The sequence below is a fragment of the Asparagus officinalis genome, chromosome 4, assembly GCF_001876935.1.
Source record: "Asparagus officinalis chromosome 4, Aspof.V1, whole genome shotgun sequence".
NCBI lineage: Eukaryota > Viridiplantae > Streptophyta > Magnoliopsida > Asparagales > Asparagaceae > Asparagus > Asparagus officinalis.
In genome coordinates, this window is record NC_033797.1 from 61,155,226 (window position 1) to 61,180,919 (window position 25,694).

At 38.7% G+C, this 25,694-nt stretch overlaps 2 protein-coding genes across 2 annotated transcripts; both read left to right on the forward strand.

Annotated features, from left to right (window-relative positions):
- LOC109838783 lies at window positions 782-2,143 on the forward strand. Its single transcript, XM_020407209.1, has one exon. The coding sequence runs from the start codon at window positions 782-784 to the stop codon at window positions 2,141-2,143; it is 1,362 nt and encodes a 453-aa protein (XP_020262798.1).
- LOC109837558 (formin-like protein 1) lies at window positions 17,327-22,548 on the forward strand. Its single transcript, XM_020405859.1, has 4 exons — window positions 17,327-17,702; window positions 17,787-17,989; window positions 19,667-19,911; window positions 21,615-22,548. Exons 1-4 carry the CDS (start codon window positions 17,569-17,571, stop codon window positions 22,398-22,400), a joined length of 1,368 nt encoding a protein of 455 aa, XP_020261448.1. The 5' UTR covers window positions 17,327-17,568; the 3' UTR covers window positions 22,401-22,548.

Consider the following 25,694-nt stretch of genomic DNA (forward strand, 5'->3'; position numbering starts at 1 on the left):
GAGTTATAGAAGAAAATGTTTTCAAAAGAATAGAGTGATATATAACACAATATTATATAATAATGTGTTATATATCCAATTTAGGTGAAAAAATATCACGTTATCTTTAGACTCCCGTCCAATAATTACATCCAATTCTTTGAGGTTATAATATAAGATAAACGACTCGAATTTTTGGGAAGGAGATAAAGTTTTCTACTCAAAAATGATCGTTCATTTTATATTATACTAGGAAAGATTTGGTATATAAATTTGTAATTATTGGATCTGTCCTTCTCAGACGGGTTAGGAATATAGTAGTGCATACATCCAACTTTATATACTTTGTATGTTTCCATTTCTTGAAAATTTTGGCAACTCGTACCTGTTGTTCTCCGTGTACAATAAGCGTATGTTCTGCGTTTTGGTATATTATCAATACTTGTTCTCCGTGTACAATAAGCGTATGTTGTTCTGCGTTTCGGGCTATTGCTGATACGCATAATAACATCCGCACAGTGTACAGGGAGAACAACGGGTAGGTGCTGCCGAAATTTTTAGGAAATGAAAATATACAAAGTATATGAAGTTGGATGTAAGCACTACTATATTCTTAATGGGATAGAAGCCTTCCTATGACAGCCGTTAGACGGTGCTAATTAGTTGAAGCTACCTTAATGAGTTTCAAACATAAGTCAATGAGCCTAACTTAAATGCTGCAACGTATGTTTAAGAATAGTATAAAATATATGGGTATACTATCTATTATCAAATAGAGTTTCTAATTAGATATTACCTACAGATGAGGAAAATTCCGGACAAGTCATGGATAGATATCCCTAGGATTGAACGGTTTCGCGATCGACGTTATAGGGATGGATGTGAAGCCTTCATGAAGTATGCCGAAATGAACCCAAATAATTTAAGTAGCGGTGCAATGTACTGCCCCTGTTATATATGTAAGAATATGAAGCTGAAAAATAGAGATGAAATACGAAGTCACTTAGCAAACTCTGGGTTTTACGCTGAATATAAATATTGGTCCTACCACGGGGAAGGCTGTACTGAAATTGAAGTACCAAATGTGCATGTTGATGCCAGTCATGCTATTGATATAGATGATACAGAAAATTTACAAACTGAAGGTGGACCTAGCCATACCGAATACGATATTAACAATGACAGTGAAGATGATATCGTAGATGATGTCCAAGATGCAACTGAGATTCAAGATGTTGATGACCCAGAAGGCTTTGGAGATGCTCATATTCCTGAGGACTTGGATTGTATAATGAAACTACTAGAGGATAGTGAAGAGGATCTGTATGAAGGTTGCACCGAGTACTCCAGATTTTCATTTATGTTGGAGCTCTTGCATATTAAGAACCTCAGTGGAATGGCAAATACTTATTTCGAAATGCTTCTTGATTTGTTGCGGAAGGTAGTTCCAGGAGGAGAGCGTAGCATTCCTAAAACAACTTATGCGGCTAAGCAAATTGTTTCCGATTTGGGACTTGATTACAATAAGATTGATGCGTGTCCCAATGATTGTATTCTCTACTATAAGGATAATAAAGAACTTCAGGAATGTCCAACATGTGGAGTATCTCGATGGAAACAACGCACCCGCTCTTCAACAAGGCGGACAACAGAGTCAGTGTACATGCAGAGCAAGATTCCAGCTAAGGTGCTTCGCCATTTTCCATTAGTTTCTAGATTGCAACGTCTGTATATGAACAAAGACACCGCTAAGAGCATGAGGTGGCACAAAGAGGGTCGTATAGAAGATGGTAAGTTGAGACATCCAGCTGATGCAGAGGCTTGGAAGCATATTGATAAGACGTTTCCCAATTTCGCTCATGAATGCAGAAATGTCAGACTTGGGCTTGCTAGCGACGGATTCAATCCGTTCGGGGTTATGAGTTCAGGTTGGTCTACATGGCCAGTTGTCTTAATGCCATATAATTTACCCCCACTGCTTTGTATGAAACAACCGTATATGATACTCTCATTACTGATACCAGGTAAGCATGCACCAGGTAATGATATTGATGTCTACTTAGAGCCCTTAATTGATGAGCTAAAACAGTTATGGTTGGAAGGTATGTTGATATATGATGCACATGCAAAAGAGTCGTTTAGACTTCGTGCTATCCTAATGTAAACAGAAAAAAAACAACTTAACCGAGTACACGTTTTCCTTTTCTGTCAATGCTTAAACATCTATTTTCCTTCTCTCTTTTTCCTCTTAACCGAGTACAACTCTATTAATAATCTCTGGAAAAAACAAACTGTAAACAGAAAAACTAAACTAAACAGAATTCTAAAACCTGGAAACTAAACAGAGTTCTTATCTCCAAACAACTTAAAAATAAAATGACAGTGTTTGAGTTTATCCTTTAACACAGCCGGCTACGTGCCAACCGTGAACAGTGAGGTGTGGGTGTGTGCTGCATGCATACGGTTTAGTTCGAAAACGAGGTACTTAGTTTATCAGTGAAAGGGCTCTTAATTAGTTTTTAAAGCAGTAAATAGGTAATAATCAATCTTACGTCTCGTTCGAAAATAATTTTGCACGTTGGCAGAAACTGTCGGTGTCACTGTGACCCCTGAGTGCGACATTTAAGCAATATAGCTTTAATATTGTCGTACATATTATATACGGATCTGAGAACGACTCAGTACAGTTTAGGGGGGGGAAAAGATAAGGCAAATGGTAAATATATATTAACTTTTATACTGGGGATAGAAGTGGAAAGTTCAGGATTAGCTGTTTGTTTGCAGGCTTTTCATTTTATTATTATTAAAGTTGGCTGCGAATGCTATGGGTCCACTTACCTCTGGACTTGAATTTTTGCCTAAAAACGCGGAAGGAAACTGATCAATTCTCTTCTTTTCCCGTGGGGGAAAATTTCGCCACAGAAAACTAAACTCAGATCAGTCTCCAGCTCTACTCACTCCTAGCATGTTTTTTTCTACTCTACGGAATGATATAAATACAAGTCAAAGCTAATTTTTCAACAAAATACTAGATTGGTAATAAAACTTAATTTTATATTCTTTTTACTGTGTGCATATTTGCATTTAGCTTTTATTACGTTTCATACGTACCGTAAATCTTTTTTATTCTCGACATTTGTATATTAAGTAAAAGACCATTTGGCGAAATGGTTTTTACCCCCTTCTTCTTCTTCAATTATTATTCATTATTTGGATGTATGTTGCGCGCAGCGAAAATTTCGGCAGCACTTCTGCAGCACAACAAGAGAGTCAGGTCGCAATAAGAATTCTTGTTTCTCAAAGGGAACAAGAATCTGAAGCCTATATCCTATCAAAGTAGGATATTAGCTCTTCCTCTCGTCAGCTCTAGGACTGCGCGTCGAGGGACCCTAAAAGCTATTACAAATCACACAAAAGCAGTACAACCAATTTTAACGTGGTTCGGCAAATTGCCTACGTCCACAGGGCAAGGAGGGGGGAGATCTACTAATAGAGGGAGAGAATACAACTAGGGTTTACAATCACTCTCAATCTAAACCCTCAAACAAACTCTCAAATCCCTCACAAATATCTCTCACAAAAGGATGCACAAACCCTAACAAAAAAGGCTACACAAAATCAAATTCCCTTTACTCAAACCTCCTGTGCGTGCACACTGTAGCCGCCAACAAGTCCTCCTGTGCTCTGCCTCCTTCGCTCAACCCTAGGAACAATATTTGTTCCTTTATATAACCGAAGAATCATGCGGTTTTGTGGTAAAAAAAAACGAACTTGGGCTCACGCGGAAAAGCCCACAAACTCCATTCTCTCAATTGTAAACGATTCATGGGTGGCCCCCACACCCACGTGATCACAATTCTCCACCTCGGTGAAGTTTCTTCTAAAACTGAGCCGACACCAAATGCATCCAAATGTCCCACTTGTTGTGTCCAGTACGAACCCAATCCATAACAAGTCGAGGACCCGAACGAGAGTCCAAACAATCTCACCCACATCAAAATCAACTAATCCAAACCGACTGCATCTCAAAGACTGTCTACGTATCCTCTTGCCCAAGGAATCAAGCCGAACGTAGTTCACCCAAATGGCCGCCAACGGCCTCAACAATCACGAATATGCACGCCAAATAGATAGCACTCATGCTATCACAATGAATAGTGACGGACCTCTGCGATATACCAAGTTCCTCCAAAAGTCCTCGAAGCCAAATAGCCTCCTTCACAGCCTCCGTAACTGTCATATACTCTGCCTCCGTCGTAGACAAAGCCACCGTCGACTGTAAGGTGCATCTTCAACACACCGGCGCACGGGTCAAAGTGAACACATACCCCGTCGTAGACCGGCGCTTATCCAAATCCCCAGCATAATCCGAATCAACATAGCCAATGCATAGCTGCCCACCTGTAGTGTCCCGCTCATAAACCAAACCAACATTGAGCGTACCTCGAATGTACCTCAAAATCCATTTCACGGCGTCCCAATGACCCACTCCTGGATCGTGCATGTATCTCGATACCATGCTTACTGCCTGTGACAAATCTGGTCTCGTACATACCATTGCGTACATCAAGCTCCCAACCGCGCTCGCATATGGAGTCTTCGACATCAACTCACGATCTTCAACTGACTTTGGTGAAAGACCAGCTGAAAGCTTCAAATGGGCTCCCAATGGTACACTAACTGGCTTCGTATCCATGCTAACATGGAATCGCTGTAGAACTTTCTTCAAATAAGCCACCTGTGTCAAACAAATTCTGCCCTTCTTCTTGTCTCTGCCGATCTCCATTCCCAAAATGCGTTTGGCCTCACCCAAGTCCTTCATCTCAAACTCATTTGAAAGCTGAACTTTCAACTCATCTATAGCCGACCTGGAAATAGAGGCAACCAACATGTCATCGACATAGAGCAACAAATAAATGTACGCACCTCCTTTCAACTTGCGAAAATATACGCAAGGATCAAACTGGCTCCGAGTGTACGAATGACCAAGCATAAAACCATCGAATCGCCTATACCACTGTCGAGGAGACTGCTTCAAACCGTATAGCGATTTCTTCAGTTTGCAAACTAATTTTTCCTTCCCTGCAGCTCGGAATCCCAATGGCTGAGTCATATATATTTCTTCATCAAGATCACCATGAAGAAATGCCGTTTTCACATCCAACTGATCTAATTCCAAACCATACTGTGCCATCAAAGCTAGCAAAATCCGAATCGAAGAATGCTTCACCACCGGAGAGAAAACCTCATTATAATCTATCCCTTCCTCCTGTGCATAGCCCTTCGCAACCAACCTAGCCTTGAATCTCAACGGAGTGCCTTCAATGCCCTCCTTCTTCGTGTATACCCACTTGCAACCAATTGCCTTCCGCCCCTTTGGAAGCTCAACAAGCTCCCATGTATCGTTCTTATGAAGAGATTCCATCTCCTCCTGCATAGCCCCCTGCCACGAATCAGCCTCCGAACTCTGCTCGGCCTCTCTGAATGTAGTAGGCACTAACTCATCGATACTCTCCACCGGAAGTGCATACGCAACTGTGTCGGCATACCGTGCTGGCATCTGTATGTTTCTCCTCTGTCTCCTAGCCGCAATAGAATCCTGAACCTGAGCCGTCGGTTCCTGATCCTGCACATTTGTACTCGTATCCTCCGTGTCATCGTCGTGCTCGCCTGGCGTCACCTCAGTCGGCACCTGCATGGATACTGTAAGAACAAAACGTAGGGTTCACCATTGCATTTTCAGACTCAAACGCAGGATTCACCATTGCATTTTTAACCCCAAACGTAGAGCCCAACTCCGCGTCTGAAGTTCAAGACGTAGAGTTCATTTCTAGAACGCGGATTTCGTGTTTGACTCGTTTAAACACGAGCTGAACGGTTCCAAAACCATTTCCCGTGATTTGAGGGGGATTACACCCCCACTAAGGAGCGATTTTAGGGGTTAGTTAGACCCCTTAATCCCCTATAAATAGCTAAAAATCAGTTTAAATCGGATATTCTAGCAGATTGGGATCAGCAGCAAAGATCTCTTTGGAGGGGGGACCTTTGATGATTTTCGGATCTGAAGGTTCGGATCTTAGCTTGGGATCTTTGGTTCGGATCTTAGTGAGGGGGGAGAGATCTGGGGATCATCCTAGAGGATCGGCTTTTGGGATCGCCTTGATTTTGGCTTTGAAGGTGGGATTTTCGAAGCATCTTGATCAGCTCCAGTTTAACTTGTCTAGAAAGTTTATTTCAGCTAAAAGGGATTGAAATCTCTTTTTCAAATCAACTCTTTTGCAGAGTTTTCAACTTGCTCGTCAAGTTCTTCTAAGCTCGTTCAGAGTTCTAAAATTTGCTTTGCAAGTTCGTCCAAGTCGTCGAGTCAAGAGGCGAAGACCAAGTTTCACAAGGTGAAGCATTCGGATCGTCAACGGGATACAAGAATCAAGCTCCCATCGACACCAAGAAGAACCTAGTTTTAAATAAATGGCAGGGTCTCTGTTGATCCCTTCTCTCTTTTGTAAATCGAGAAACCGATATATAGGAGTTATAATTTCTTTTTCTAAATCAGTTAGAGAGAGATTGCAAAGAGAGATTGTATTCATTCTTTTCCTAAGTCAGTTAGGGAGATTAATACAAAATTTTATTCTCATTTCTTCTTTAATTTTTCAAAGAACAATAATCAAATATCAAGAACAATCAACAAGGAATATGCAAGATATTATAGCAGTTCGGATGACAATCCTATGTCTACTCTTCCTTTTCAAGAAGAGACTTGTTCGTTATGCAAAGAGCTAACTTGAATCACAATCCCGATTTAGTAAACTTACAAGACCACACATTAGAATCCGTACAAAACCATTCGTCTAACCTAACTCCCACAATGAGTAACTCCAATTTGAGTACATTGTCAAAGAAGCTTAAAGCAAAACCAAAAACAATAATTAAAGCTTAGCATATAAGAAATATCTTATAGTCCTTTTGTTAAACAAACTGTCCTTCAAAAATATAAGCGTAGCTCGATGAGGAACAGTAAAGAAGATCAATCTAACAGCAAATTTCCTTGTTGAAAAGATATGAAGATGTTGTGCGTGACGAGTGAGAACTTGACGATGCTTCAATGGTAAAACTCTTCAACATAATCTCTCACAAATCAAAACCATAGAATTCTTCCCTCTCTTTCAATGATATAAAATTTCCAATAGGACAGGAAAGAGATATCCCAAACGTGATAGAAGTTAGAGAATATATAAACAATGAACAGTTGAGATTAAATATGAAAAATCTATAGCTAACATGTTTGCCATCTATGATGGCTCTCAACCATCGACAGTGTCGAGGCCCCATCAATGGTTGAGAAGCTCATCAATGATATAAAAGTCTCTGAAGTAAAAAAATCATCAATGATGTATTTTGACCATCAATGAGCTCTTCTTACCATTGATGGTCAATGCCTACCATAGACGGTAGAAATGCTGAAATTTACTTTTGAACTTGTTTTCACGTTGTTTCACCTCGTACACTTTTATACCTGTATTTACCTGTACTATATCATCTCAATTAATATTACTACCAAATGAGAGTTTGTTATTACTCAAACCAGAGATATGGTAAGGACTACATCTTAACAAAAGAAACGATTGATATTGGACTTGTTGCATCCTAATTATATTTTAACACTATTAACTATGTAAGAATATCTTAAAATAAAAACAGATTGGGATCACATTGTTAGCACCCATGTACATCCCTAAACATCATGTTTGCTACCTTTCCACTCCTTTTTTTAAACCACTTCAACAAAATTCACATTCTAGATCGTGGGTGTTCAAAGGCATGAGTATGGCCTTTTTTCAAAGAGTTCAAAATTTGTAGGCTGCACCTTTGACGTGATTTTTTCTGTCTCTCACTTTTCTACAAGGCAATGAGCTTTACACGTCTCAAATAAGTAGATGACTACATTGATATATAGCTCCCATTTATATAGTTCATATAACAACTTTAATTACATCCTTAATGAAAAAGAGAATGGTAGGTAGACTAGACTCAAACCACTTTGTTGTTTTTTTAAATTGTTCTCATAACATATTTGTCCTTCCAATAGTCCTTCTAATAGTAATACCGTTGCGCACAGCGGAAATTTCGGCAGCACTTTGGCAGCACAACAAGAGAGTCAGGTCGCAATAAGAATTCTTGTTTCTCAAAGGGAACAAGAATCTGAAGCCTATATCCTATCAAAGTAGGATATTAGCTCTTCCTCTCGTCAGCTCTAGGACTGCGCGTCGAGGGACCCTAAAAGCTATTACAAATCACACAAAAGCAGTACAACCAATTTTAACGTGGTTCGGCAAATTGCCTACGTCCACGGGGCAAGGAGGGGGGAGATCTACTAATAGAGGGAGAGAATACAACTAGGGTTTACAATCACTCTCAATCTAAACCCTCAAACAAACTCTCAAATCCCTCACAAATATCTCTCACAAAAGGATGCACAAACCCTAACAAAAAAGGCTACACAAAATCAAATTCCCTTTACTCAAACCTTCTGTGCGTGCACACTGTAGCCGCCAACAAGTCCTCCTGTGCTCTGCCTCCTTCGCTCAACCCTAGGAACAGTATTTGTTCCTTTATATAACCGAAGAATCATGCGGTTTTGTGGTAAAAAAAAACGAACTTGGGCTCACGCGGAAAAGCCCACAAACTCCATTCTCTCAATTGTAAACGATTCATGGGTGGCCCCCACACCCACGTGATCACAATGTATGCCGGGTCGTGACCAACTTCTCCCAATTCAGAAGTGAACGGGGCGAGAAACAAATACTTTCCTAGTTAAATCTTTGCCTTTATTCAATTTCTGAACGCACCAAAATAATGCTTATTCTTGAAATAACGGATTTAAGAATTTGTGGTTATTTAAACAAAAATTTGTATATCTTTTTGATTCATCATTAATATTGATTATTAGTATTATCAGATCAAAAGGCCATGCATAGACTACCACTGCTTATACGAATTTGTCGAGAGAGCTGTGAATCACTTCGTACGCCTAATCTTTTTAAGCGCAAAAGTGCAAAGATCCGTTTCATATTCTTCTTGCCCCCAGATCAAACGTGCCGTTGTACGGAGATCTCAACACAATATAGACGTTGGCCACCACGAAAATGAGCGAGAAAAGAAAGGTTTCTGATAAAGTAGTAAAGAGCTACTATAATCAAGTTTCCGCTTTGGTTAAATTTATTTTCTGCTCAGAATCTTCTGCTCAATTACTAGCCTCCTCGAGCACTGTCCTCGTTAAGTAACTCTGATTAATTAATTAATTAATTAATTAATTAATTAATTAATCACCATGGTTTTCTTTCTATTTTATGGTTCATGTGCCGCTGGGCGTTGTGCATTGGGTGCAAGGTTAGACTAATGCGGTTGTTAATTAGCGTATACCTTCTTTATTATTTAATTGATTAACAAACAAATTGGTTTCCTCTTTCTCTTGCCGACATTAATATTGTTGGCTTTGTCCTTTTTCTCCGTCGAGCAATTTTCGCCGCCCAACGTCAACGTGCGTCCGTATATATGTTTCTTCCTTTTCACACTGTTGAGCTGCGTCCCCAACAAGATTCTAATTTAATAATTATAGTATAAGCTTACTTAATAAATTATGATCAAGTATATAATCTTAGTTTGGCAACTTCATGACCTGGACTTAACTTAGTTTAAGTCTACCTTAAATTTGGCCAACGATCAGATCAGAACCGTTCTAAGAAGACAGTGGTGTGAAATTAACCCGATACTATGTCTAATCTCAAAAATATGGTAAGAGGAACAAATAAAGACATTTAAATTTAATCTCACTCAAACTTCAATCAAATGAAAAATAACCAATTATTAGCTCTAAATCAGTTTTGAAATTAGTCCAACTAATCGTAACTCATAACTGGTTCTAAGAAGATCTATTTATGCTCATCGAAACTAGCACTAATCTGACTTAGTGTACATCTTCTCATAGTCACCTACTTGTTTTGTGACACGCTAGATCTAATGATGTTGATTTTTAGAGTTATCTACAATATGCTAAAACATAAAGGAGTTCTTCCTCAAATTAAGTCAAGGGAGATTTTTCGAGATATCGCCCCATAGTTGAGGGGGTTAAGTGAGAGGATATCAAGTGGATTATTTCAAAACTTTAAAGTTGAATGGATTATCTACTATGCTCAAATTAAAAAAAGAATATTCTTAAATGAAAATAGTTATCAGGATTTTTTGAGACACTCCTCAAAATGGAGAGTTTTTCTACAAAATGAATTTAATTTATTCTCAAACTGATCTTAAGGGAGTGTTTGACAACTTTGTAAAATTGGCTCAGGACTGCGCCTGACCTAATTTTGTATTGTTTTTTATTTGTCAAAATTCTAGGCTAGATCTGACCCTATTTTTTGTGCCTAAATAATATCACTAAACTAGTTTTGTTTTGGACCAGGGGGGTCTAGTACAAAACAAAACTAGTTTAGCACAAAACTGGGTCAGGACTAGTCCTGACCAACTTTTACTCTGTTTGCCAAACTGTCTCTAAGTAATGTTTCTATCAGAACATTCGCTCTCCCAGTCCTGGTTTAGTTTTACTCCGTTTGCCAAACTGTCTCTAAGTAATGATTCTATCAGAACATTCGCTCTACGTGGGAACATCCCGACCACACATGAGCCGAGGCAATTACCAAAACACCCTTTTTTGCGGTGGACATGCTCCGATCAGAACGCCTGGATAGTATTCGTACCCAGCTTTTCCAACGCCTTTAATGTTTTATGAAAATCATTATCAAGTTCTTTTTTTTTTTTGTACACCCCCACGTGATCACGTGATGCAATGCTATCAGAAGAAGATACGTCTCCGTGTATGGGACGTTGTTAAACCTCTGACCCCTGTTTCTTGTATCTACTCTTCACCGACCCCTGCTCTCGTTTCTTCTCTCCTCTGCCACGCCCGTTTCTTTATTGTCACGCCCTAGTTCTTGGTTATACGCACATACGGACTCTAAGGGGGTGTTTGTTTTGCTTTTTTTTTGGGATATGATAGTTTTGGGATGTAAAAAGTGCTTTTTTGTGGTTTTAAAAATCCATAACTTTGTTTGTTTCACTTTTTTTTGGGGATATTGAATCCCTAAATTATAAAACAATAATATTTTATTAGGATTTGTGAAATCCTCTCTCTTGTTTCCATCTTTTTTTTGGGATATAAGGTTTTAGAAATCAATAACTTTGTTTGTTTCAAAACCAATTTTGGGATATCAAATCCCAAAATATTAAAAACTATTATATTTAGGCATTTGTGAAATTCTACACTTGAGAGAGGATGTGGGTTGGATATTGATGTATTAATGCTTATAATATAAGATTAATATAAGATTAATATATTATATATAATATTATAATAATATAATATTTAATATAATACATCTATATCAAAGCTTGTATCCCTTGACACCACGCTTGAATCCTACAAATATGGCCTTCCTAGCTCGAGGTTCCAATTTATCAGTTCTAACATGATAATATGCAGGGCACCCGAATACCTTGAGCTGGTCATAGTCATGTGCTGGCTTTCCCGACCACATCTCCATAGGGGTTTTCCCCTCAATCGCAGATGAAGGCAGCCTATTAATGAGGTGGCTCGCATATGTAAGTGCCTCAGCCCAAAAGATCTTCTCCAAACCACTCTGCGACAATAAGCATCAGATCTTCTCCAGTAAAGACCGATTCAACCTCTCTGCCACCCCATTTTGCTGCGGTGTATGACTAACCGTGAAGTGTCTCTCTATGCCCTCGTCTAGACATAGCTGCTGAAAGGGGTCAGAAGTATACCCACCACCGTTGTCGGATCGCAACGTCTTGATCTTTCTCCCAGTCTGCAGTTCCAATCTCTTCTTCCACTCCACAAATAAATTTAGGACTTCACTCTTCTTTGTCATGGTGTACACCCAACAACGCCTAGAATAGTCATCTACAAAAGTGACGAACCAATGTCGACCACCAAGTGATGCAGTCTTGGTGGGACCCCAAACGTCTGTGTGCACGTAATCCAGGATGCCCCTCGTCTGATGAATGGCAGTCCCGAACTTCACCTTTGTCTTCTTGCCAAGAACACAGTGCTCACAGAACTCAATCTTCCCACTCTTGGCTCCCTTCAATAGCCCCTGCTTGCATAATGCCTGCAGTGACTTTTTACCTGTGTGCCCCAATCTATAGTGCCAAAGTCTGCTCATGTCAGCTTCTGAAATAGCCGAAGCAACCTGGCCAATCTCGGTGCTTCCCTTCAGATAATATAAATTTCGATTGCGGACTCCCCTCATCATATATTATATATATATTAAATTATTTATATTATATATATAAATAATATATAAATAATATAATATATATATATAATATAAATTATATAAAATAATATATAATTTATATATTACAATATATATTATATATTATATATAAAATATATAATATATCTATAATATTATATATATATATATTATATATTATATAATATATGTTATTAAAATTTTATATAATATTATAATATATAATTTATAGTATTCCAAATCCCAAAATATTGATGAAACAAACAAAATATTACAAGTTTTAGCATTCCAAATCCCAAAATATTGTTGAAGCAAACACAACCCCCTTTATGGATTTCAAATCCTAAAAGCCACATCATTTATGGATTTCAAATCCCATTTTGAAATCCCAAAAAAAAAATCAAAACAAACACCCCCTAAAAGCATCTCCAACCATGCTCCATTTTTCGCGTCATTTTGGTACAACAAGATTATTCCTTCTCCATCCATGCCCCATTTCCCGCATCATTTTGGTGAAAAAGAACAGTGCGACGTCAAATATAGCGTCGCACTGTTCATCACGCTATTACTGTTCATCACGCCATTTTTTTACCATATTTTATTTTTTGTTGTGTTCTTAAATTTAATATTTTGACAATATCAATAATAAAAATAATAAAATATTATTTTATAATTTTACCCCAATAATCTTAATTAATAAAATAATATTTATTGTAATATTTTATAATATTTTACCAATCAAGTTTTTTTAATTAATAAAATAATATTTTATTGTTTTAGTAGTTTAATTTTTTAAATAATAAATCATTATGTTTGAAAAATATGTGAAAAAAATAAAATGTAATATGTACGGTTAATTATTGAAATAGTTAAAAATATATGGAATAAAAAATAATAATATAAAAGTAGATAAAAAAGAATATACAGAGAATATCATTTTTTGGTGCAAAAAATAGTGTAGTAGATTGGAGATGAATTACTGTTTGATGTGACTTTTACACCATTTTGGTGCACAATTTATACTATTTTGGTACGATGGGTTCGTACAAAATTTATAACATTTTTGTGTGATAGGTTAGAGATGACGTCACGTAAGCCTCTATCTCTCACTCAGTGAAGAAATCGCTAGTTCATGCATCCTTTGTCCCCCTTGTGACGTCACTCTCGGACCGAGGCATTTATTACAGCAATCCGTGTAAAAAGATAATGTCCGCAAAGGCTGACTTCATGAGTTCACCCTTCTTTTTATAAGTTTTACTCATTTGGCGATTCTGGCTCAAGGTGTTATTACCTCATTTAAACTTGAATTTGGACACTCAACCCTGCCAAATATTAGTGGATGCACCATTATTTTTAATAACGGTAGTTAATTATCAAGTTGATAATTATAATTTATTTTAAATTTAATGTTCATTATATCCTATGAATTGCGCTCATTTCTAATTTTCACTCAAAAAAAAAAACTATAACTTTCTTTAAACTAAGCAATGAACGTTTGTTATGGTGTTTCCAATCACCTAAGTACAAACTCTTTTGCTAGCTACGAACATGTGCACTTATGCATGCAAGTCCCCAATCAAATTGGCGGCCCAAGACCAACAAGAGTTCCAACTTAGCCGACTCGTCGAGCCCACTCGACCTGTTATTCGACGCCTCACGATGACGACTCGAAAGGCGTTACTTCTCGACGAAGCTAAATGACTTCGACCTCGAGCTTCCCCACTGACAACGTCGACATCGCAATTAATGCTTGGCAGGTGCCATCATGCCTCTAGCCCCAATAGTCTTAATAGTTCATCGGACCACGTCGGCACCGTTATGCCTCTGATCACTTCCCATTTAATGTTGAGATGATCACTCCTCCAGTCGTCAGCTGACACCTGTAAAATAGGTGTTGACTCAGCCGTCAGCACATGCTCATTTGCCGCCTTACTTTGCTCGGCGGAGTGAGCATTCTACCCTTTTTCTATCAGTATAAAAAGTGATACTATTCTAGATACCAAGGTAATTGAATCTAATCTTCTGATATAGATCTGCAAATTACTGCACACACAAGAACTCTCACAGTTCTTCACTTTCCCCACTCAAGCTCACAAGCTGACTTGATCATCGGAGGAACCACGGGGGAACCAAGCCCCATCCTCTCACGAGTTTCTATTTGTGCAGACTTTTCAGTCACCCAATTCAGAACCAGATATAAAGTCTGAGAAGGAAGGGGCCCTCATCAATTTCAAACAACCTCATCCAACCACAAATACAATTGTCTGTGTGATCACATAACATCAATAACGTTAGAAAATAGTGATCGCTCTACTACAATTTTGATAATAGAGAAGATATGAATCCTTAAAATTTAGGCTAATATTCAACGATGTCTCGATGTGAAAGATGGATGAATAACTACTAGGATTTCCTCGAATTAGTCTCCCCGATTTCATTGTGAAATTATTCCCTCAAATCTTCGTATTTTGTTGAAATTAGTCCTAAAATATTTAAAATTTTGAAATTAGTCCTTCAAATTATTTAATTGTTCTGAAATTAGTCCATCTAGTTAGCAGCTGGTTGAAAGCTTTGGGGAACTAATATCAAAATATTTTACATATTTAGGACAAATTTCAAAATATAAAGATTTTGGGGACCAATTTCAATAAAATACGAAGATTTAAGAGACTAGTTCAAAAAATGATCCAAATTGTTGATCTTGATTCTCAACTCCCAAAAACATAAAAGTGAAAGAATCAGGCAATTTTGAGATACCTAACCGCTCGATAAATGCTTTCAGAATAATATATACAATAATAAGTGACAAGCGTTAGAGACAAGCATATTATATGATTATTTAAAGTTAAAAACCATATTATGTTGCAAGGCATTTTACGTCTCAACTAATTACGCATGTTAATCATACACTTACGTGAAGCTGGATGCAGCATGATGAACTGATGATGTTCAGATAAAATTCGTACTCGGACTCGCAGCTTGCTGTCCACGCTCCTATGCGAATTGATTCACTTTTCAAACCCTATCTCCTTTATATTTGCCTTCTAGCCCCATCCAAAATGTTATCTTCTTGTTTTCTTCTCTCCTTCCTAAAAATCAAAAGGGTTAATTGCATATTAGTCCCTCACATCATCTATAATTACAAATTGATCCCTGATATCTCACTATTTGCTCATTACTCCCTCAAATCTATATGCCACTTGCAATTTTGTCCATCTAGTTTAGTAACACGAGTTTCGAGGGGAGTATTCCATCATATTTAATGGAATGAGAGGATTTGCCCGTTACATACTCATTTAAAATTCACAAACCCGTTTTTTTAGCAGGTGTAAACCCACAACCCGCTTATCCTAGAGCCCCGGATCCCAAAACGTTCTTCTTCTCCCATGGTCAGGGGCACTCTCAAATCCATTTCAGAGCTTTTCCCATGACAATATTCTCTCTAAATCCTGTAAATTCTCTAAATTGGATTGCTTTGAGAGGGGAACATACGCTAAAAGGGGTATTTAAGTAATTACGGATGTTGGGTTAAGGATTAATCCGATCGTGGTTAGAATTAGAATGACAAAAAAAGCTAACGGAGGAACGAAATCACAATGAAATTGCGTATTGAAGGGACTAACGAGCAAATGTTAAGATTCGAGGGACTAATTTGTAACTACATATTACAAGGGATTTATTACATGCAATTAATCCCAAATCAGGAGTCGACTTCTCCGCCTCTCGTCCTCACCCCCCCCCCCCCCCCCTTCATTCTCACTCTCGGAAAAAAAAGAAAAAAAAAAAACAACTTCCCAAAATAGTTCCACTCTGCGCATCACTTACTCAATAACCAACACATTATTATACGCAATCAATCGCTTATTTTAATCAGACTCTCCCCATCTCCACGTAGAAACTGTCCAAATCCCCAAAACGATAACGAAACGATACAAACAAAACGCAATTAATAAATATCAAAAAATCGCCAGCCACCACTCTTTTCTCCCCTCTCCCTCTCTCTCCTCCCTCTCCGCCCTCGCCACAACCCAGCACCGCTGCCTCTCGACAAATGTACAAAACAGGAGGAACCCTCCACAGCCCCTCTCCCGGCCCGCAACCCCTCAACCCACCCGACCCCCTCCCCTCCCTTCCCGGAAATACCCTTTCCCTCCAACCCCGGCCCCCCTTCTTCCGGAGTACCCCTCCCTCCTCTCCTCCTCCTCCTCTCTCCTCCGCCCGAACCCCACCATCCCCGCCAACATCTCCCCCTCACCTTCACCCCAACCCCTCCTCTTCCCATTCTGCCCCCCACCCCCACTCCACATCTCCTCCTCTTCGTCCTCTTCTCCCTCATCGCCCTCTCCCTCCTCATCCTCTCCCTCTCCTTCCTCTTCCCCGCCGCCGAGACGCCGCAGCAGCAGCTCCCCCGCGACCCCGCGCCCCTCCAAGCCCGGAACCGCCAAGCGCCTTCTTTCCCTCCCCCCGCCGCGTCTCCGCGGCCCCTCCTCCTCCTCCTCCTCCTCCTCCTCCCCCCGCCGCCTCCGCCGGCTTCCTCTACCTCGCTACGGCCGTTGAATTCTCTTCGACTCGAACTGTTCAAACCGTCAAACCGTCGGCGCTCGGCGAACTCCCGCCCGTCGCCGTACCGCAAGCCTGGCTCGCCCGCAGTCAGGCCGCTCCGCTTTCTGTCCCGAAACCCAGGCCTAATTACGGAAAATGCACTGACTCCGACGGACGGAGCTTCTACTCTCCTAAGGGGTCGGAAGCAATGCGCGCCACGAGCCACTGGATCCAGCTTGCACGCAGGATTTCGGAGCGGTTTGCGATTAAATGCGGCTCTCGCGGGCTCGATCTGAGCTCTCAGTTCGTACCCGGATTCGAACGCGTCTGGGCCTCGGATCGACTGCGTCGCCGATCGAGATCGAGCCCGGCCGAAGGACCCGAGACCTGCGACTCCTCCGCGCCGGGCGCCGCCTCCTCTCCGCCCCGCGATTAGGCCGGATGACTCCTTTCGCGGCCGAAGCGCGAAGGCCGCCGTCTCATCCCGCCGCTGTCGCCGGTTGCGAAAGGATCCAGAGGCTTCTGTTAGATACTCCGGCGAGATTCAACCAATCGGAGCGGAAATTCAAGAACAAGCGCCACGGCTGCTGCTCCTCCGCCTCCGCCTCCGCCTCCGCCCTCCGCCTCCGGTTGGATATTGGGAGCAGAACAAGTTCGAAAACGTCCGGCCGTTACGACACCAAAATCTGTCGCATTGAAGGGTCCACCTGTTGATTTCATGGAGGATTCGGATTCGTTAGAGAAGAACGACGAGACGCCGAGGCCAAAGTTGAAGCCTTTGCATTGGGATAAGGTCAGAGCGAGCTCGGATCGAGCAATGGTGTGGGATCAGCTGAAATCAAGCTCATTCAAGTAGGTTTTTTTTTCCCCACTGATTTTGAATTTTGGGGATAATTTAGGGATATTTATTATTTTCTTGATTCTTATTGGAAAAAGATTGAACGAGGAGATGATCGAGACACTTTTTGGGTGTAACACTGAGAATGCAGCTCCGAAGGAGAAGAAGAAGGTACCACCAGCGATTCCATCGCCGAAGTTGGAGAACAGGGTTCTTGATCCGAAGAAATCGCAAAACATTGCTATTTTGTTGAGGGCATTGAATGTGACCAAGGAGGAGGTCTGTGAAGCTCTTCTGGAAGGTGAGGAGTTTTGAAAATTTTGATCATTTTAAGAGTTGTATTATATATTGCTGTGTTTAGTAACCCTCTGAATTGTTTGAAACTCTATGCCAAAACGTGGCAATATGTGTTCTTTGTTTGATGTGGAGCTAGTAACTGCTTACTTACGCATGCTTGTTTTCTTCTTATCTTGTGAAGTTCTCTCTACGAGGAAATTTGCCACTCTGCTCTCTATCTCTAAATTATACGAGAAATATAGATACGTACTTTCACATTTACATGGTTGAGATAGCAATCAAGTATTGATTCATGGCACATCTCAAACCGGAAATTTTCCATTACAATTGGTTTAAGTGTCTATGAAATCCATCCGGCATAACCTGACGCTAAAACTAGAGGAACTAATTCTACGTACTTGGAACTTCCCATCTGCATGTTGTCAAATGCACCTAAATTCTCTCGAGTATCTACCAGCATCTTCTAGTCGTCTTTGAAGTACCACTATTTCTCGAATCCATTAAGAAGATTGAATTGTTGAATTGCATTCGTTGAAATTTTCAAGCACATTAGACCATATTGTAATTTTCATGCTCAATCTTCTGAGCTACTGTCAAAATGAAGCTTGGGAAAGTCAAATGCTGAGTTCATTTTGGGTTAAGTGTGTGAGGGTCTTGTCTATTATTGCAGTTGATACTCAGACCTAGTGCACAATGGTAAAAATTTACTTGATTCGCAAACATAATAATCCACATGAGTGATGAACGGACATAAGTAAAAATCAAGAAGAAAATGATGTTGGTTGCTTGTTTTGAGCGTGTTTTAATGTTATTAAGTGGCAGGATTATCTAATTTTCAGTTTATCCTGCTCCAATTTGCTCCAAAACTCTGTACAGGAATTCATATATAATTTTTAAATCAGTTCTAACTACTAAAAGAAGTTATATTGGATTTTGAATTCAAGATATACAACCAGCTATAAAGATATTGATACAGTTAGATTCTTCACACTGCCAACATGCAATTTGTTTGTCTAATACTTGCAGATAAATTTTCATGATAAAAAGAAGATATCAGGTCAGATTTCATGCAAACAGAAAAAGTGTCTTCATGGAATAATTTTGACTTTTAAGAGGGTCTCTTTCAGACGTACTGGTTGAGTTCAACTATTGAAGAGCTCCCACATGCCTGGAACTTCATATGTGGGTTTAAGCATATTGCTGGCAATATATTTAAACAATCTATACAGCTAGTAAGGAAAAGAAAAAGTAAAATGACCACCCATTTTTAATGTGCTATGGAGATTATCAAGCACTATGTCAACCTAAAGCTACACCTTCATGTGCTCCCACTACACAATTGTATCTTTGAGAATTATAAATTATTCATGCATGTAGCAGATGTGGGATGTAAACTATAAGCATTTTAGTGACCCTTTTCCTTTACTTTAAAGATTAGGTTATAAAAACTTTGCCTCTTTGCTTCTTTGAATGTAGTCCATTTGATTGAGACTGTAACTTCTTTCCACACGCCACTCTTAACCTGAGATTGATGTATTTTATACTTATGTTCTTAATTTGTTTCATCGGTGAACTAATATATCTTATCTAAGTAAACAGTTTCCCCAGAGCGTCTACCTGTTTCTATGTTGTGTAATCTTGTTTCATAATATATTTATGAAGGAGGTATTGTTGGAAGCAGGTAGTACAGAGAGCTTGGGAACTGAACTTTTGGAGACCCTGCTGAAAATGGCTCCTACGAAAGAGGAGGAGCTTAAATTGAAAGAGCACAAAGATGACTCCCCAGTCAAGCTTGGACCAGCAGAAAAGTTTCTCAAGGCTGTGATTGATATTCCGTTTGCATTTAAGAGAGTGGAGGCCATGCTTTACATTGCCAATTTTGATTCAGAAGTCAGTTACTTGAAGAACTCCTTTGAAACCCTCGAGGTAAATTCTTTTCTCGGTTCTTAGATTTCCCATTTTGCCTCTAATTAATATATGCTTCTTTGGATATAATTATACATATCCCTTAACAAGTATGCTTTTAGTTTGGGATAGGATGCAAGGGACATTGATCAAGGCTTCAGAAGCCTAGACTTGAAATCATAAACATAAACTAAGTATGACATATTGTTTGCTCAATTTTTTGGTCTTGACAATGCTGAATAAATAATTTGCGATTGCAGCTTTAAAATTAAAAATTTCTAATTGGATGCTTTGAAGTTCCAGCAGGCCTGTCTTCTTAACTGTATTAACAGTTTCCTTCAGATGTCCAACATCTTGATTAAAAATTTCTCTATAATGTTCCATCATATATTTATTTTGATCGTTAATGAACACTAGTCAAACTTGTTTCGACTATGGATTACGAGTCGAGAAATTCACGAATATCATATAAATTTACTATATGGAGTAGGGGTGAGCACAGTTCAGTGCAAACCGAATAAACTGTGACTGAACCAACCGAAATTTGGCGGTTCGGTTCGGTTCTAAATTATTTGAAACTGAAATAACCAAACCGACAGGTCTCAACATAATTACCTAAAACTTATGCTTGTTCAAGGTGAGTAGATAATTATACTAATATTTTTATATATATTAAATACAAATGTTTGATTTTAATTTGTAAAGTCGTTGAGTTGACGAGAGTTTTACTCGGTTCGGGATACGAGATGAGTAAAAGGTTTGAAGGAGTAATCTTTTAGCTAAAATTCTTTTAACTTTACATGTCTAAGGCCAAACCTAACAAACAAAACCGAATTGCACCGAACTGATTTGACATGGTTAGGTTTGGTTTTGAATCTACCTCGGTTTGGTTTGACAAGAAATCATCAAAACCTAACGAACCAACCGTTTGCTCACCCCTAACATGGAGTATCTGCAATATATCTGATTAGCAATTTTCAGTCATGAGGTTCCAAATGCAAGAAGCAACTTATAGGAAATTATCTTGTGAAGAAAAGCTTGGGTAAGGCCTCATGTACTTATTTACGTCACCTACAGCTATAATTGTGCAAGTGGTCATACATTTCTGTAACAACAATGTGAAATTTGTAGTCGTTCAATCGTTTATGTACTCCAGTTCTTATTCTATGCATGTAAAACAAATCTCATAAAAGCCACAGTTATTTCACTCTTGTTTTATCACTGAACAAGGGCGCATATAGGAAACTTGTCTTGGCCTGGTCTGGCAACTGTCGTTTCTTTGTACCAAAGAATTGCACATGTACTGTTGGACTCCCCAGAAATGATTGAAAAAGCTTACCAATATGAACTGTATTAGAAATTTTATATGTAAATTCCACCAAACTCCTGAACTTTACAAATCATAGGAAACTCACCTAAATTCGTCTTATTTAAGTATCATGGCGGACTGGCGGTTACTTTTTAAATTGTGACAACTGAATGCAAAAGTAAAAAATGACAGTTTAGAGTTTTCTGCACCTGCTAATGCCATTGCTAGAATTTCCAATAGTTCAAGGGAGTTAACATAATTTCATAAGTTCAGGTTGTTTTTTTGTGATTTATAAAGGTCAGTGGAGTTCAAAACACCCTGAAAGATTCAGGGAGTTTGTAAAATTTACTCAAACTTCTATAGTACCAAAAATAAAAAATATGATTAATTTTGACCATTCTTCTGCAATTCTCAGGCAGCTTGTGAGGAGTTAAGGAACAGCAGATTATTCCTTAAGCTTCTAGAGGCAGTCCTCAAGACTGGGAACCGAATGAACGTTGGAACAAATCGCGGCGATGCTCATGCCTTCAAGCTTGACACCCTCCTCAAGCTCGCCGACATCAAGGGCACTGACGGAAAAACCACCCTCCTCCACTTTGTTGTTCAGGAAATCATCCGAGCAGAGGGGTCCCGCTTATCCTCTGCTAAAACCCAAACCAACATACTTCACAGTGACTTCGAGTGTAAGAAGCTAGGGCTCAAAGTTGTCGCTGGCCTCAGCAGCGAACTTGCCAATGTCAAAAAGGCTGCTGCCATGGACTCCGAAGTCCTCAGCAGCTATGTATCGAAACTAGCTGGCGGCATCGTGAAGATCACAGACGTGTTGAGATTGAATAACAGTAGCAAACAGTTCCAAGAATCGATGAATGAGTTCCTGAAGAAGGCTGAGGATGGTATCATAAAGGTTCAAGCACAAGAGAGTGTCGCATTGTCTTTGGTTAAGGAAATAACTGAGTATTTCCATGGGAATTCAGCGAGGGAAGAAGCTCATCCTTTCAGGATTTTCATGGTGGTTAGGGATTTCTTGTCGATCCTTGATAAGGTTTGCAAAGAGGTGGGAAAAATCAACGAACGAAGTATTGCAAGCTCAGCCCGTCAGTTTCCGGTGCCTGTGAACCCAACACTGCCGCCGTTGTTCCCTAAGATTACAGCAATGAGGGCGGAAAGTTCCGATGATGAGAGTAGTTCGTCATCATCATGAACATGATCTGTGAATTTTTTTTTTGTTGACTATAGATAGATCAGATGGCAGGTTATTTATATTCTTTTTTTCTTGTATTTGTAGAAATCGAGGTAACAAATTTTCAGTAAGTTCTGCACCTATATATATATATAATATATTTATGTAATTTATACAAGAGAAGATCTTGGTGTAGAGCCGTAGAGGGCAATAAGATGGGAAAGTTGGGAGACGAATAAGAGTATATATCTGGTTTATAGCCAAATTCTTGAAGAAGATTACTCATTTATCAGCATATTTTGTGCATCCTGTGTTCCGTGCCGGCCCGTTTAAAATAATTTATTGAATTATTCAGTAACTTAGCTAAATCACTTGAGCTTTCGCAGGCAACAACAACCGCGCGTGTCCACACTGCTCATTAGAGAGCGACTACCGTGAGCTACCTAGCTCAATAAATAAAAGTGAAAGTATCTCAAGTTTAAGACTTAAAAGTGACAAGATACTTACTAACTATTAAGAATGTTGTGTAAATATTTTTTTGTTCTTTTTTCCGATGACGAAAATTTTATGTTGTTTAAAGCCATTCAGGTAAATAAATAAATAATTCAGGTCAAATGCGGGCTTCGTACTTTTTTTGGCATTCGGACTTGGACAAAGAAATCAACTTGTTCATCGTACGCGTTGGACTTTTAGATCGTCCGACTTAGTCCTTATCATTCACACCCAACCCCTATTTTTTTGCCAGACTCTATCCGCAGACGATTTTGAACCATGTACTGTTTGTCCAAGTGCTAATAAACTTTAGTGAATTTTTTGACTTTCAGAAGATTTTTTTTTGGGAAAAATGCTTCCAGTCCCCAAACGCCAAGTGAACGTGCTTCCCACCCCCCAAGACTTGGTCAATGGGTGTTTTACCCCTAAAAATAAAGATTTTGTTCTCTGAGCCCCCAAAACACAAAACCCAAGACATTAAAACATGTGAAGACCATAATACCCTTCTCTCTCTTTTTTTTTATTAAAATATGATGGGGGATTATTTTATTATTTTCTCTCTCTCTCTCTATCATGATGTACCAAGAGGATCTTTAGATAGGTAACCCTAACAATTAAACCCGCAACCTTAACAATTAAACCCGTAACCTTAACAACAAATCCGTAACCTACACAACAAATCCACAACCTTAACAACAAACCCTTAACCTTAACAACCAACCCGTAACCTTAACAATCAACCCGTAACTTTAACAACCTTCCAATACAAACAACCAAAATAATAAAAAACGAAAATAATAAAATAATCATCATCAATCATTTCAACTATCCTCTTGGTACATCATGATAAAGAGAGAGAGAAAACAAAAATAATAAAATAATCTCCATCATATTTTAATAAAAAAAGAAAGAGAGAGAGAGAGGATTCATAACCTTAACAACAAACCCTTAACCTTAACAACCAACCCGTAACCTTAACAATCAACCCGTAACTTTAACAATCAACCCGTAACTTTAACAACCTTCCAATACAAACAACCAAAATAATAAAAAACGAAAATAATAAAATAATCATCATCAATCATTTCAACTATCCTCTTGGTACATCATGATAAAGAGAGAGAGAAAACAAAAATAATAAAATAATCCCCCATCATATTTTAATAAAAAAAAGAAAGAGAGAGAGAAGAGTATTATGGTGTTCACATGTTCCTCTTGGTACATCAGCATGTTCACTTCGCTTTTGGGGCTGGAAGCATTTTTTCCTTTTTTTTTAGCAAACGGGGTTCTATTTCCACCAGTAGAGCTATAGGAGTCTATCAGTCCCTACAAAATTTTCTAGATTCTTTTAAGAGTGAAAAAAGTCCAGCCATGGGATAAATCCGTACAATTAGAGCTACATGAGCTCCATCCGCAATTAAAACATTTTATTTAAGTGCAACCATTCACCAACAGGATTAAATTATAAATTAGGCTTCATTTTCTGGTCGAGGATCACTACGTACGTACTTACATTATGGTGTATTCTGCCACTATAAGAATCTATTCTGCAAGAAAAACCAAGAAAAAATCTGCTCTTTTCTAATAATGTTTTCTTAAACAAATAAAATTCGGAGCCAATGCAAGAAAAAATCTGCTCTTTTCTAATAATGTTTTCTTAAACAAATAAAATTCGGAGCCGAATTCAGTTGAGGTGTGTTCGTAATAAAATCTGCTCGACTCTTTTCTAATAATGTTTTCTTAAACAAATAAAATTCAGTCCCATCTTATTTCACGTTGTTCATAATAAAGAACAAATTAACTGGTCTATTGGGGAAGTAAGGATGATATTTGCTTCAGTTGAGGTGTGATGCCAATGCTATTTTCGCATATTGACTAGTTATTATGGCTTGTAATTTGACAAATGAATCCTTCCGCCATTGTTTCAATTGTGTGCATGGTTTCAGCTTTGCTCTCGGCCTTGGTTTCAGCTCTTGGGTTGGTTATGAAGTTGGTTTCAGTTGTGTCCTTTGGTTACAGTCATTATTAGGCCTTTGGTTTCAGTTCTGAATTTCCAGCCTTGCTCTGGTTTCAGTTCAAAATTTCTAGCCTCGTCAAGGCATCATACTGATTAACTCATTGAATGAAGACTTCAGTGGACTTGTCTATGAAATATAAGCAACTGAGAATTTATGAGTATATGTTTTTTTTTTTCCTTTTAAAGTTCCTTGTTCTTGCTTTATGTTTGAAATATTTCCCTAATGAACAATGGTCTTGCCTATGCTTCATAACAGTCACTTCTTCTCAGTGAATAGCGGTCTTTAGCTAGCTCGAGTTTATTTTCAAACTTGTGTTAATCTTGTGTTACATTTTTATGCTAAAATCAATAACATTTTCCCCCCCTTTTCCCCACAATTTGCTTAATAATTTGGTAACCTTATTGTATAAGTTAGTTGAGTTATCTTACGTGTTGTAGAGACGTGACTCATTAATTAATAAATTTGTTCATTTGATACAATCTCTTAATATCAGTGTATCACACTATCTGTTTATATTATTTTGACATATTTTGCTCCTTAATTATCACTCTGTTCAGTGTAAATATACACTGCTGCTTCTCTATGACACCCTACTGTTTGTGGCTTTAGATTATCGTATAAAAGGTTGTTAGTCTCAACAGGTATACTTATGGCTTATTGATGCTCTTTTGTTCATACTATTATTACCTTGGTTTCAGCCTTGCTTTCGGCCTTGGTTTCAGCTCTTGGGCTGTCCTGAGCACAGTTGTGTGCTTGCCTTCTGAATTTCCAACCTTGCTCTCGGCCTTGGTTTCAGCTTTGCTAT